At 44.1% G+C, this 13308-nt stretch overlaps 1 protein-coding gene and 1 long non-coding RNA gene across 3 annotated transcripts in view; one reads left to right on the top strand and one right to left on the bottom strand.

Annotated features, from left to right (window-relative positions):
- Positions 1–3579: 3579 nt before the first annotated feature.
- LOC311441548 lies at positions 3580–11908 on the bottom strand. The gene is made up of 5 exons (XR_014696030.1): positions 11664–11908; positions 8872–9034; positions 6771–6914; positions 6155–6284; positions 3580–5737 (listed from the first exon to the last, which is right to left on the bottom strand). It is a non-coding gene; the product is annotated as an uncharacterized lncRNA (long non-coding RNA).
- The window catches only part of ITM2B (integral membrane protein 2B), a 26117-nt gene continuing 24667 nt past the window's right edge, over positions 11859–13308 (top strand). The window contains exon 1 of one of the 2 annotated variants that reach the window (XM_084529695.1): positions 11859–12255. In XM_084529695.1, the coding sequence (XP_084385821.1) occupies positions 12154–12255 (102 nt within the window). In that variant the 5' untranslated portion in view covers positions 11859–12153. The remainder of the gene's footprint in view (positions 12256–13308) is intronic. The other variant, XM_084529696.1, reaches the window with a different exon arrangement.

Here is a 13308-nt window from a genome sequence, read left to right as displayed (position 1 = left end):
TGCATTTTACATAAAAATTCAAACACTGTCATTTGAGAAAGATGCTTTTTTTTTTTTTTTTTCCATAAAGGAAAACATTCCAGTGCATATTTTGATCATTGTTTGTTCTGCTTTTAATAAAAGCCTGTGGCAGAAGAGTAAAAATAATAAAATAGTGCTTAAAAAGGGCAAAACTTGAGTAATTGAGATGTGAATATATTCCTTTTCTTAGTCATAGACGTATATTAGTCAACAGTTTTAAACATGTCAAAACCTGCTGTTTAGTCCTCAATGCCTTTTCATTCCCTTTCCTTATTGCTATTTTTTATATCATCAAAGTATCTGGAGGCCCACTCCTGACTGAGACTTTTTCTGCTCACACAAAAACCTGTAATTTGACGGCATTATCTTTCTTTCAAATTGTTTATCTATGGTTATTACTCAAAAGATGCAATGCTATGAATATATACTTATGATTACCGTGGGCAGATGGTCTTGATTCAGTTCACCGTGTTTTGTTTTGTTATAACAAATTACATGTTTTAGGTAACAGAAGTCTCAACCAGACATTCACCTACCAATTTCCCATTGGCTTCCTTTGCACTTTTAATTGTAACAGCAGCCATTTAACATTTAGGTGTCTGGATTATCTATATGAACACAGCCTTTTGTTGATGATTTTGAAGCAGCTCACAAATCAAATGCTTCTGGAGAAATAATCATTCTCTCAGTGCACTCGCTTGATCACAAAAAGAGCTGATGTTGTCAGAATCCCCTGCTTTGCTGCAAAGTAGTATTCCTGTTTTACAGAGGAGGGCAGTAAGAAACACAGTTTAATCCCTAATTATCGAAAGCTGTTATCAGCTGTACCCTCTGGGTGCTTCCAATACTGGGGGACAGGGGAGTTTTGAGTTCCCAAAATGCACATTGTGGCTTACTGGGTTCCAGTGTACCATATTTCTCCTTCCAGCATCCTAGTTTCCTCTGCAAGGAAATTCAGGTGTATGGGGAAAGAAGGACCCGCACTGTGCACCAGCAGGTCTCCATCTGGACAGGCGAAGGACCACAGTGGTGGGGAGGATGGAAAAGGGGAAGAACAGAGGAGAACACACCATGAAGCCCTTAGTAATGCACATATTGCCTGTTACTAAAGATAATGGATATGTAGGGCAAAAAAGATCCCTTAGCTTTAGGGCCCAGCTAATGGGACTTTCTGGCAAACACGTTGAGGGTACTTTTTTATGATTCACGTTTATTTTTCTTACCCCAGGGTCATTTTTTCCCTCATTTCTGTCTGTCTGCTACTACAGAACCATTCTGGATACTATGATATTACATATTCACATTGCAATTGTAAAATAACACTCCGAGCAGTTTAAACTCTGCTTTTTATAAACCCACTTGCACTACTGAAAAAAAAAAAAAAAAAAAAAAGAGACCAACAAATTTCCTTCCTACAGACAGTTCATTTATAACCTCTTTCAACAACCGCATCTTTCCTGTCCCTAATATTCACCTACAGGTCAGTTCCTTTCAGTTTTATTTTCAATAACTACTCTTCATCTCTGCTATGTATTCCAGTTTCCCCGCAGCAGGCTGCTGTTTTCTGCGGGATATTTCAAGGGAAGCTAATTTACATGAGGAAATTGCTTCAAGGTGATCCGTCGGGGACAGTCAAAAAGTTTGTGCACTCTGTATGTGCCATGTGGACTTTTATCATTTCTTCTGCACTTAACACATCGCCTTTGGTTCATGAGCATGGCCACGACAACTAGGTTTTGCCTTTATTCGCACTAAATGGGCAATAAACTTGTGATTGCCAGTGTGGCATTCCAAGGAAACTGAGAGGGCAGAGGCCAGCCAGATTTAATAGTTAGGGGCTAAAAGGGGTCCCCATGGGTCAAGGCTGGCTTCCAGCTCTCAGGGGAGAAATGCGAAAGGACAAAAATGGGTGCAGCTCTCTGCCCGAAGACATTTTGAAAGGATTGCTCAGAATGTCCTTCCTTCCTTTGCAAGGTTAATGTTTTTCTGAGTAGAAAACCTGTGTATTTTCTGCCACTTCCCAAGTTGGAAATGCAAAATGCTTCATTTACCGCAGAGCCACTCAGCATCGAGCTAATGGGTACTGAGCAGGAATTTGGATAGGAAAGGATACAATAAAAGCAGTTGGAGGGAATTCACTGACACATCCTGCTTTGTGGACTGAGGCTGCACAGGCTCAGAGCTGTGTGCACGCCTCGTCACAAGACAGGCAAAACACTGCACTTCTGTAAAGGTCCATTTCCCTCGCCCCATCCAGCTTTGATCTCGGCCAGAAAGGGAAAAAAAAATGGGGTTGTTTCAGAGCATGCGTTCCCAAAGTGACACATCACTCCCCGCAGGAAATGGGCAGCCAGGAGGCAAATTCGTGTTTGTGGTGGCTGTGGAAGTGGTCAGGGTTAACCATGGTCCACAAGGGTCTGCCTGAAAGCTGTTCCTACACGGAGACTGAAGAGCCCTTTGATTACCACAGAGGGCTCTAGCGGTCCCTCGTCACCTGGAGGCAGTGGGGCAGAATTGATGACAAAGCAAAGGGATCTCAGAGGAGCTGCTTCCTGCAAATACCCAGCTTAACTTGAAGCCCTTTTTGTCTTCAACTTCACCCTACCAATCTCTAGGATTTGTTATTTTTAAAGCCATCTTTCATATTGCACACAAAAAAAGCTCTCAGTGTGACAGCTTCCATTTCAGTTTCAGGGTTCCCCATATCCCTCAGCCCCATCTTTCAAACTTCAGACATTACAGTCATTATTTTATGACCTTCCTGGTAGCTCAGCATCCTCTTCACCTGCTCCCTGTTTTAAGCAGGCACCATGACCCTCCACCTCCCATCATCCACAGACGCACACACACCAGCATACCCCAATTTTTCTGCTAGGATCTTAATTCTTTCCTCATGCCAACAGCTCTCTGTACAAACCATTCTCCCTTGCCATTACCCTTCCACCTCCTGCAAGGAATTTGTCTTCCTCTAATTTTTCCTCTTTGTGGCTCAGTTTACCCTACTTGCCCTATGCTAAGGACTTCATTCTGTGCTAAGGATTTTGTGCTCTGTTTTTCTTTCTGGTTCAGGCTCTCCCCATCTCCTTCCCTCCTTACCTCAGGGCTGAGTTCGCACCCATTCCCCCCCCACTGTTATGTTTTCTTTCTGTCTAGGAGAGGAATTATGCAGTGTGGATGTGTTCAGCTCTATTGAAAGGACTGGAGGAGAGGATGAATGAGCACTGTTATCTTGGAAGGTGTTAATACGTATCCTTAATGGATTTTTGATTCAGTATACAGTTACAAAAGTACCTCAGACTGCAGCTCTGATAAACAAATGGAAAAGGTTCTGCACCCTTTTCTACATCCTTCTGCATTATTAAATGTTTACCCAAACTCAACAAAGTTCTGCCCACTCATGCCACGAATATTCCCTGCAACTCCAGAAACTGTATTCAGAAGTTACTGCTTCAGAGAAGCCAGAGGCATCGTGAGGCTGCGTGCAGGGCTCACAAACTCAGCTCGTAACACAAAACAGAGAAGAAAACACAGTTTAGCAAAAATTATAATGTGATTTATTCCAAGATGCTTTCACACTTAAGAGCATCTCTTTAGGCCTTCTAAAACAAAACAAAACAAGTTGATAGCCCCCATGTGTACTGAGGAAAGCATGCTGTGCCAAAACATGTCTACCCATTTTTTTTTTTATATAAGAGTTGTTGCTTTCTTTATAATTTGGCTTTAAAACTAGCATGAAAATTGACTTAATCTCCACACTCCCGGTCTCATTAAACCGCCTATTTCTCTTGCTCTTTTTTCTCCGGTTTATTTGTTTTTGGCTCCTTCTCCTTCATTCCTGGTTCCTATTTGCTTGTGTTTGTTCTTGCTTCTCAAATACGGGACCTGCTTCTATTGTCTTCACTCAGACAATCTTTTATTGAAAGCAAATGGCAGTCTTACTCGAGAAAAGGCAACAGAAATGATCCACTATTTTCATATTAGGATCTTGCTTCTGTGACAAGCTGCATGCCGCTACAGACATTCACCAATATACAAGAGGCCTCAGCTTTACCAGTTAAATATTATGTTTCCATGTAAAATCCATACCTAGCAATCCATTGTTCACAAAGTTTAACGTTTTAACCTATTTTTAAATTGTTTCCATTTAGAAGGGGCAGTATTATTTAGGAATCTAATTTATTTTGTGCTATGAATTATTAAGACCGAAGGAAAACTAGCTGCTGGCGAGGTACATATGTAAAATCATTGACCCGTGCCTTTGACTGATGATGGCTTCTTGTCAAATCATTTGCGTGACACATTTTGTCCAAAACCTTTGTAGTCTTCCCTGGTGCTTCCAGAAAAAAGGCCAGGTATTTCTTGGTATATAAATGTTAATAATCTTGAAAGGGGATTGTAAATTCCTATTTTAGCAGAGTGAAGATTGATGATTTATCTCGAAGGCAGTCAAGACACATAATTGCACAGCTTCAGTCAATGGGAATATTGCTTTTTACTTCAGTAACTGGAGAATGAAGTCACAGGCAGGAAGACAGATTATTATTATTTTTTTGTCTAAACTTTCCCAGAGGAGAGCTGAGGATCTTTCCTACACTAAGACTACTGTTTTCTCTCTAAATCTTGGCATTTCCTTCGAAATTACCGTTACGTTTATTTTTTCTTGTATAATTTATTTCCCCGCTGCAGTGTCTGCACCATCCTGAACAAATAGCAAGTAGGTAGTCACCACGCCACAGGTTGTTTTACCCCGTACTGGTCCAGCCAATGCTGCATTATGTTGGATGCAGAGAATTTCGTAACAACCGACCACAGGGATTTCCTGAGAAACTAGGAAATATTTCTGAAGTTACTTTTGGCTTCTTCAGGGTTTCATCCTCATAATCATAGCACTACCCCACTAACCAACCTCAGAAATATAAAGGAAACTGTTTGTTAGCTCTATAGCTTTAAATAATCCTGAAGAGAAAAACCTTGTTGAGAGACTGCATGTTATTGATTTTTGTCTATAATAAGCCAAGAAATGAGGCTTTCTGGGGAGTAAACATTTTTCCACAAATCCATTTAGGATTTGAGAAGGCAGTCATTTAGTAAATTTTCTTGAAGGAAGTTTTAAAACAGGTATAAATTATTGCCAGATACCTAACCCGCTTTGGCCCAGGGACAACAGCATTTAACAAGCAGTATGCTGCAGCCAACTCCAAATTTTGCTGCCATTACAACCTATGGTTTCAACTTCTCTTTTTTTATTTTGTCTTTTCTTTTTTTTTTTTTTTCTTTTTTTTTTTTTTTTCCTGAGATTGTAAGCAATACCAGAAAATTTGTGCTATATGATGCCAAGAAGTCAGAGGCAAGGACCCCTCACCTACTGCTCTGCTTTCCTAGAATTACCGTATCACAAAAGAAACCTCCCTCATGATGCAGCATTCCTGGGAAAATCTTTCCTTGTTTTTATTAAGCCAGGTGATCTTATCGAATTTATGGATGTTTTAAAGAAAACAAAAGACAGAGTGAGCTATTCTGTGAGTCTGTAAATTGAGTAGAAATGTCATTAAATGTCCGAGCATCTTAAAAATCTATTTTGTCTCAAACGCACAAGTAGGGATACCTCTGGATCCTGCTATGGTACAAGTGATGGATCCCACCCTCTGTTACCAATTTTGTTTCTCAGCCCCTCTAAATTTATGTTGCTGCTCCTTCTTTGTCTTTCCAGGATGCCCTGTGTGTTAGGAAAATAAAGGAGAAAGAGAACTGATGAACACAGATCTCAGCATTTGGGCCATTTTAACACCCCCCACCCCCTCCCAGCCATCTTCATTACCCCGGCTGACAATGTCCGTGGCTGTGACATTGAGAGTGAGGTTTCGTGTTACATCTGAAGCAAAGTGGCTGTGGGCTGCTGCCTACAAGGAGCCCTTTCACTGCTCCTTCCCCTTCCTCCCCCACCAGCCAGCTCTGGCTGCTTCCCTGGAGGCAAATCTAGGGAATCGTGTGGCTGAATGGCTCAGGGCTGATCCACTGCAAGCTCTTCCACTAAGCAAGGGCAGTAATGGAGAATATAAATAAATAAAAATTAAAAATACAGCATTTTTCTCTTTGATACAGTTTACTTATGACCACACAATGGCTGACTCACCATAAGCAATGGGGGTGCTGCTGTGGCAGACACATGCAGCTGTCTGAAATTCCGTGCAACCTGAAACTTCACCTGAAGGTACTGGGTGATGCTTCAAACAGGCATGTTGGGGTGCAGCCTCTGACTCCTGCTGTTTAGGAAGAAAGTGTGCCTTACGTGTGGCAGAAGGGCTAGCAGGGACATTAACCCTACAGTACAAGATGCAAAACTTGCTGTTCGGTGAGCAGGGTTGCATGCCAACCCCATTGAAACCTGTTTAAACAGGATAGAGCATTTCACGCTTTCTATTGTGTAACTCATGCAGCTTTGCAGAAGTTTATCCGAAAAACCAACAGTTGCTGGGTAGAATTAATCTTACAGCATCAGGCTGGAAAGGTCAGTTCCTTACCTTTTTGCCAAATGCTGGTAAGCTTCGAAAAACTCTGAAAATCGACAGAAGCAACAAAAGCTTCAGAGGAAAAAAAAAAAAAAAAAAAAAAGAGAGAGAGAGAGAGAGACCTTGGCAAGTGGAAAAGTTGGAAAAGTTGACAAATTTAGTATATGAGAATTGGACTAGTGAGGTGAAAGAGCTATCATTTCACATCAGCAGATCTCTCAGCTTAGTTGCTTAGTTTACCTGCATGTCAGTGTGTGGGAGGCTGTATTCTGAGCCACAGGACTGGAGAGAACCAGTCACAGTGGGGTGTCACAGCGTGGGTCCATCCAGTAGGTGCAGTGCTTCTGGATTGGCTTTGTCTTCTCTGCACAGACACTATTCACTCTGAGGAAGAGAGAAGGTAGAGAATTAAGTGCAAATGTGCAAGATCCTGGTGATCTGGCTGGAAAGCATGAGATAAAGGAAACTTTACAACTCTGTGGAGATCCACCTGCCCCAGATGTGATTCCTGGTTGGGCTGTGGACATGAGTATTCAGCAACATCACAGCTTCTGATGGACAGGACAATTCCTTCCATGACGCAGGACCAAACAAAGTTTGCACCAGCAATAGTCTGTAGGACTGGCCACGAGATCTAACAACTAATATGGACAGGGCCAGGCACCAGCCTGGAAGGCCAAGCGAGGAAGCTTGTGCTTGATGCAGCAGAAAGGGAGACAAACGACAGGTACAAAAAAGTCCTGAGGCCCAAACAGAAATTGGAGACTATGACACTTTATGTTAGGATATCTTGTAATGGAGCAAGCTGAATTCATCTTTTAACCTCCCAATGCAGGTGTCCTGTGCTAAATTAAATATCTGCACCTGACCGTTTAGGCAGTCTTAGGTGCTAATAGACAAAGCAAAAAGGAGCAGCTCAATAAATCCTAAAAATCAAAATATGTTTGCAGCATATGTTTAATGTACAAAATGGCATTTGTGGGGATGGGAAGGAGGGGATAGCAGCTACCAGGATACTAGAGGACAAGGGCTTGCACCCAAGTTTTATCTCTGTGAAGAGAAATGAGAGAAAAAGAAGAGTTTAAGGGAAAAGAGAGTGAGACTTCAAGTTATTCTGTGTCCTTAGCTTCCTAGGAATTTTTTTTTCTCTACCTGATTTAGATTATAAAATCCCTGGGGCAGCAATAGTCTTTAATTTGAGTCTTCTGTAATACTGGCCAAATCATCGACGCTTAATGAGCAAATAAAATGTAGATAAATTAATATAAAGGTTGCCTTTGTGCAGTCTAGCACTTAACAGACGACACCCAGATAGGATTGAAGTCAAAGCATTTGTATTGAACCTGAAGACGGGACCAGCTTTAAGAGAAAATCATGAGTCCTTCCATTGACTTCAAGTGAGGGAGGATCTGGCTTACGTTGCAAATGATTCTTTGGAATTAAGAGTACTGTACATGCAGGTAAGTTGCTGCATGTTGGATATGGAGATTTTCCTCCAGACAAACTACAGACCCAGCCAGGCGAGCCGCCGTGTCTCGGTGGGCCCTGGGGTTCCACGTGGGTGCAGAAGCTGGCCATGCAAAGCAGCTTGCTGGATTAGGGCATAATTCAGTGCTGCGCTGCCACTTACGCACTCTAATTGGCTTTATTCACAGCAGGGATGACTGAGGTGCCGGAAGGCACAAGACGAGTTGCAATAGATTTGTCAAGCTTATTTCATGCGTCGTAGTTGCGGCTGCATTTTAGACAGATTGTGAAAATCGTGTTATTTTTAAGATGTAGATTACAATACTGTCTGGAGGCTAAGAAAAACCGGGGAGTCTGCTGTAGAGGTTGGGCTCCCAAAATATTTGAGAACACCAACAGTTTCCATTCCCAACTACCTGCAACCTAAAGAATGGCAAAGATTTATATGCCATTTGGTTTGCTGATGTTAGTGTGCACTGGGATATTAAAAAAAAAAAAAAAAAAAAAAAAGAATATAAGGGTTGACAAACAGGCTTAAATTCATCTGGATATGTTTTCTTTCCTATCTTATCCTATATATACAAATAATACCACTTTTTCCCTTCTGCTTTAGCCATCAGGCATTTACACTGGTTTTATGTTATCCTTTTGAGTTGTTATAGGGAAGGTAGATTTGCAGATGGTAGCAGATTTAATGAAGGACAAAGCTAAAAAAAAATGCTGCCGTGGCTATATGCTCCCATCTAGCCAAAACAAAGAACTTGGAAAAAAATTGGCCAGATCAATGCATAAAGTAACAGCAAAATACACATATATATTTTGCTGATAAAAGTGGCTTTTTCAGTAGAGGGTTGTGAAATATGCAAGTTCTTACCTGTGTAGTAGACTTGTGTATCTAAGCTAAAGTCTGTTCCTAGGACAAGTCCTTGTTGAATGAATTCAGGGCTCTTGCAAAAGGGAAGGATGGACAGGAAGGTTTTGAGGGGGCATTTGGGTACGAAGCTGGCAGATGAGACTCTCAGTTGGGGCTGAGGGGGCTGTGAAAAGAATGGGAGGTGGAAGGAAGGATGGGCCAGACAGCAAAAAAGCCTTGAAAAAGTGTAGATGGATTTCAACTTCTGACTAAGAAAGCAAGCTGAAGACATGTCTGTCATAGAAACAACTTTTGGTTGTCTGCCTTTCCCCCACCCTCATTTATTATATATCCCTTTTTTATTATATAAATAAGAATTATATATATAGCTAGACAGAGGTAGATAGAGAGAGACATAAAACTGGGAAGAGCAGTTGAGGGAAAAGAGAAATAAGACATAACCATATCAAAATGTAATGCAGATATTGAGAAACAAGGAGTGGAAGAAACAAAAAATACCATGACGCCATATGGAACCTTCCACGTTGTTACAATCAGAATATTTTTAAAACAAACCTTAGAAACAACTACATTTTCCTCATCTCAAAACAGTGTCCTTTGTTGGAATATAGTTATTCAAAAGGCCCACAGTTTTACGTGTTTTGATCCACAGGTTGTCTAATACAGGCATTAAAAACTTAGGATCTTAGTATGAGAGATGGCACGTAGGCTGATTTTGAATTGTAGATGGGCAAGCAGAAGTAAGGCTTGGAGCATCATGGCTTTTTAAGAGAGGTATCTGAAAGAGAAAGCAACTCCCAGTCCTGATGGAGGTAATAGCCACTTTCCACTGGGGGTAAACAGGGGATCAATTAAATGCCCTCTTTGTAGTGACAGCTGAAACAATGGAAAACCTCTGCCCAAGGACACAAGCACACAAATCTAAACAGTGTAGGTCATCTGCCCCACAGGGGGTTCCTGAGATCTGATAAATGATGGGGCAGGGGACTGAAGAACTAAAGCCTTGTCGGTGAGAGAGAAGGGGCAGCAATGTGGGGGAGAAGGAGAAAGTCGTCTGCATATAAATTGAGATGCACATACTTGCCTGAGAAAAAAACAAGGCTGTGGTTTTGAGAGACTCAATAGGCTGACAAAACACTTTTATCTCAGATAAAAGCTCTAATTTCTCATACTTCTGTCACTAATACTTTTACCTCTGCAAAAGTGCCGAGGCGTCCATCCCCAAATCCCTCTCCCTTGCTGTTCTTGGCCTCACAGTCCCAGTGTTTACTCTGCTGCTGGTCCACATATCTCTCTGAACTGACATAACTCACCAACTCAGCAGAAAAATAACCCAGAAAAACTCAGATAGTTTTCTGCTGGATTGGAGAGTTGAATTGGCTGGTGCATGGGTCATACATATGTGCAGCACAGACACTGGCAGATTAGTGGTGGAAGGAGGTGGGCGTAAAGGGTATTGTGTGGGGGAACATGAAGGGCAAGAGAAGGAAGATGGGGTAAGATTTCATTTCAGAGGAATGGAGCCGTCCAATCAACTCAGCTGCATGTGAAACCACAGCCTGAAAGCAAGCACGTAGGAGCACAGCATAGCCTGAAAGTAAGCAGACAGGTTTTCATGTTGCTTTATTCTTACTCTGTTCTCTAATAGAAAGGTCCCCAAATATCCTAAATTCTTACTAATCAAAAGGTCAGGAGTGGCTACACCATAAGGGTGCTCTTATCTACCTGTGGTAAGCCACCATCTGTAAGCATGATTCAAGAAGCAGACAGAGTGTTTGATCCCAAAAGATAAGAGCGTATGCTGCCCGGGGTATTAGATATACTTTGACAAAGGTAATAAAATGTCATGCCTTTGCCCTCAACTGTCTTTTGCATACCCATCTTCTTGTGAGGAATATCTGAAGACGTCATTAAGAACAAAGCAAAGCAAAACTCAGAATGCATGCTAAATATTGTCCTGAATACACATCATGCCTGCAAGAATTCCCAATGAGATGAGACCAGTGGTGTTGCCAATGCACTTCTGAATGTGGGAGTGGGACAATAAAGTCCAATTTACCAAAAGAAAAATCATAGTAGTGACCTGGCATACTGTAGTTTATGATAGCCTTATTACAGTATTTTATGATTTCCATGTAGAATGCTCAAATACTTTTTAGGAAAGTTACTACTAAAGCTGGGTAAATCCCCAGGATCACACCAAACATTCTTGGAAAGGGCCCAGGGAAAGCTCTGTATTCTGTTCTTTTTGTGCAGCTATGACTTTTTACACTTCTGTGAAATATCTGCAAAGGATTCGGTTAATCTCTGTTGAATTTTAACATAGTTAGACTGAATTCTTGGAAAACCTGAGGCAATTTGCAGTCCCGAGTGCAAACATGTTCCTTAAATTATCCATAGACCTTTGGGTGAAGATACTTTAGGATAATAGAATGAGCCAGGTGAAGCCAGATTTCCCATCAGCCATTTTAAGTGAAAAATTTGAAAGGACGCAGATGACCAGGCAGACAGCATAAGGACAATTCAGTCCTGGTGCCATCTCCCGTCCTAGAAAGGCCAGATTTTGCTGAAGTCAGCAGTGAGGTGCCCGCTGTGCACAAGGGTTGCATTTCGCTTGCCAGGTACCTCCCTGAGAGTGACAGAAACATTACTCTCTGCCCAGGTGAGTCACTAAAATAAAATCCTCCTCGGATGATAGCAATACTCACAACATGACTGCGTGCCTTGCACAGCTCTCCTGCACACCACCCTGCCCGGGGCTGTGTGATCTTCCCTTGACATCTTACACCCACCACAGACGTTCACTTTTGTGCTTTTCCTCTGTGCTTTTCCAGGCAGCTCGCCGCTCCTGAGAGATGCAACAAGGGTGGTTTTCACCTTCTCTTCCCTATCGCTACCCTTGTAAAAATAAAGATGCATTTCAAAGGATGCAATTCAGAGCAGCGGCCGGGGGCTTGGGTAGACCAGGCCGCCGCGACTCAGGGCACCGACCCTGCCCCATACCGCGCCGGCAGCCGCCCTCTCCCCACCCTCCCTAGCAGGCTCCGGCCCCTCCTCGTCCCGCCTTCTCCTCCTCCTCCTCCTCCTCCTCCTCCTCCTGCGGTGCCGCCTGCCAAGGGGACTGGGGAAGGGGGCAGCAGTCTCGGCGAGGAGGCAGCGAGGGTCGGGGGGCCGCCAAGGCAGGAGGCAGCCCTCCCTCGCAGCTCCGCCGCCCCCCGCGCTCGCCCTCCCTCCCTCCCTCAGCTCAGCTCAGCCCAGCTCAGCCCAGCTCTCCCCGCCGCCATGGTGAAGGTGTCGTTCAACTCGGCGTTGGCGCAGAAGGAGGCGGCCAAGAAGGAGGAGGAGAACAGCCAGGTGCTGATCCTGCCGCCGGACCCTGCCAAGGTGAGCCCGGCGGGGCACCGCCAAAGCCGGGGGCTCGGCTCCGCAGGCACCTTCAGCTCTTCCCCCCCCCCCCGCCCTGCTCGGTCACTTTGCGGGCGAGGTGCTGCCCTGCGGAGGACACCACCACCACCACCAGCATTTGGGAAGGATTTGAGGCTTTTTTCAGCCTTTTCCCTGCAGCCATAAAACGCGGACGGGCCGGGAGGGAGGGAGCTGCACGGCGGTGTGCTCCGCGCCCCCCCCCCCCCTCCCCTCAGCTCACGCTTCTAAAATGGCTGACAGGAGAGCGAGCTTTTAAAGCCCCGCTTCTCCTTACTTTGGGGTGGTTGGTGGTGTTCTTTTTTTCTTTTTCTTTTCTTGTTTATTTCCTTCTAAGCCCGTCAGCGCTTGGCTCGCGGCCAAGCTGGCTTTTAAAAGGCTTTTCGCCTTCTTTTTGTGGTGTCCCGTCTGGCTGTGTGTGAAGCCCCCCTGTCTCCGAGCCCCCCTATCCCGCTTGAGCCGTGTCCCCAAAACGGGCTGGGGAGCCCTTCTGTGGGCTTCAGGATCCCCAAAATCCCCCTAAGCTGCCTCTTTGCTGGTGCTCCCCTTATCCCCCTTTGGTGGCAGGGCCAAATCCTGCAGGCGACCTGCTCCAGAGGGTCAGCCTGGGGCTGGTTTCAGCACAGGAACAAAGAGCTGCCTCCCCCTGCCCCAAAAAAACAGCCCCCAAACTCTGGAAACGCCGTCGCCTTCCCCCCCTGCATCGCCAAGCAGCAACAAAGAGCGGAGCTGCGAGCGCTGCTCAAGTTTTTTGAAGTGCAGAAACTGCAGGGAAGGCAAAGGTCTCTGCTTGTGGTTCTCGCTGCTCCCCCTAATCAAAGGCAGTTTTTAATGAGCAGTGCTGTGATGTGCTCTCAGCTCTTTGAAAAGAGAGTGAAAACTTGAAAAAATGGCTAGCCGCATGTAAACAGCGTGCCTCGCTGTCTGGGTTTGTTTTCAGAAGCTGTTCCTGCATCGGGCCTCCCAGATACTGGGTTGGATCTGCAAAAAGAGGGAGCGTTTGTTAAGTCCCTA

The sequence above is a fragment of the Aythya ferina genome (assembly GCF_964211825.1).
Source record: "Aythya ferina genome assembly, chromosome: 1".
NCBI classification, from domain to species: domain Eukaryota; kingdom Metazoa; phylum Chordata; class Aves; order Anseriformes; family Anatidae; genus Aythya; species Aythya ferina.
This window is presented reverse-complemented; position numbering and strand designations above follow the sequence as displayed.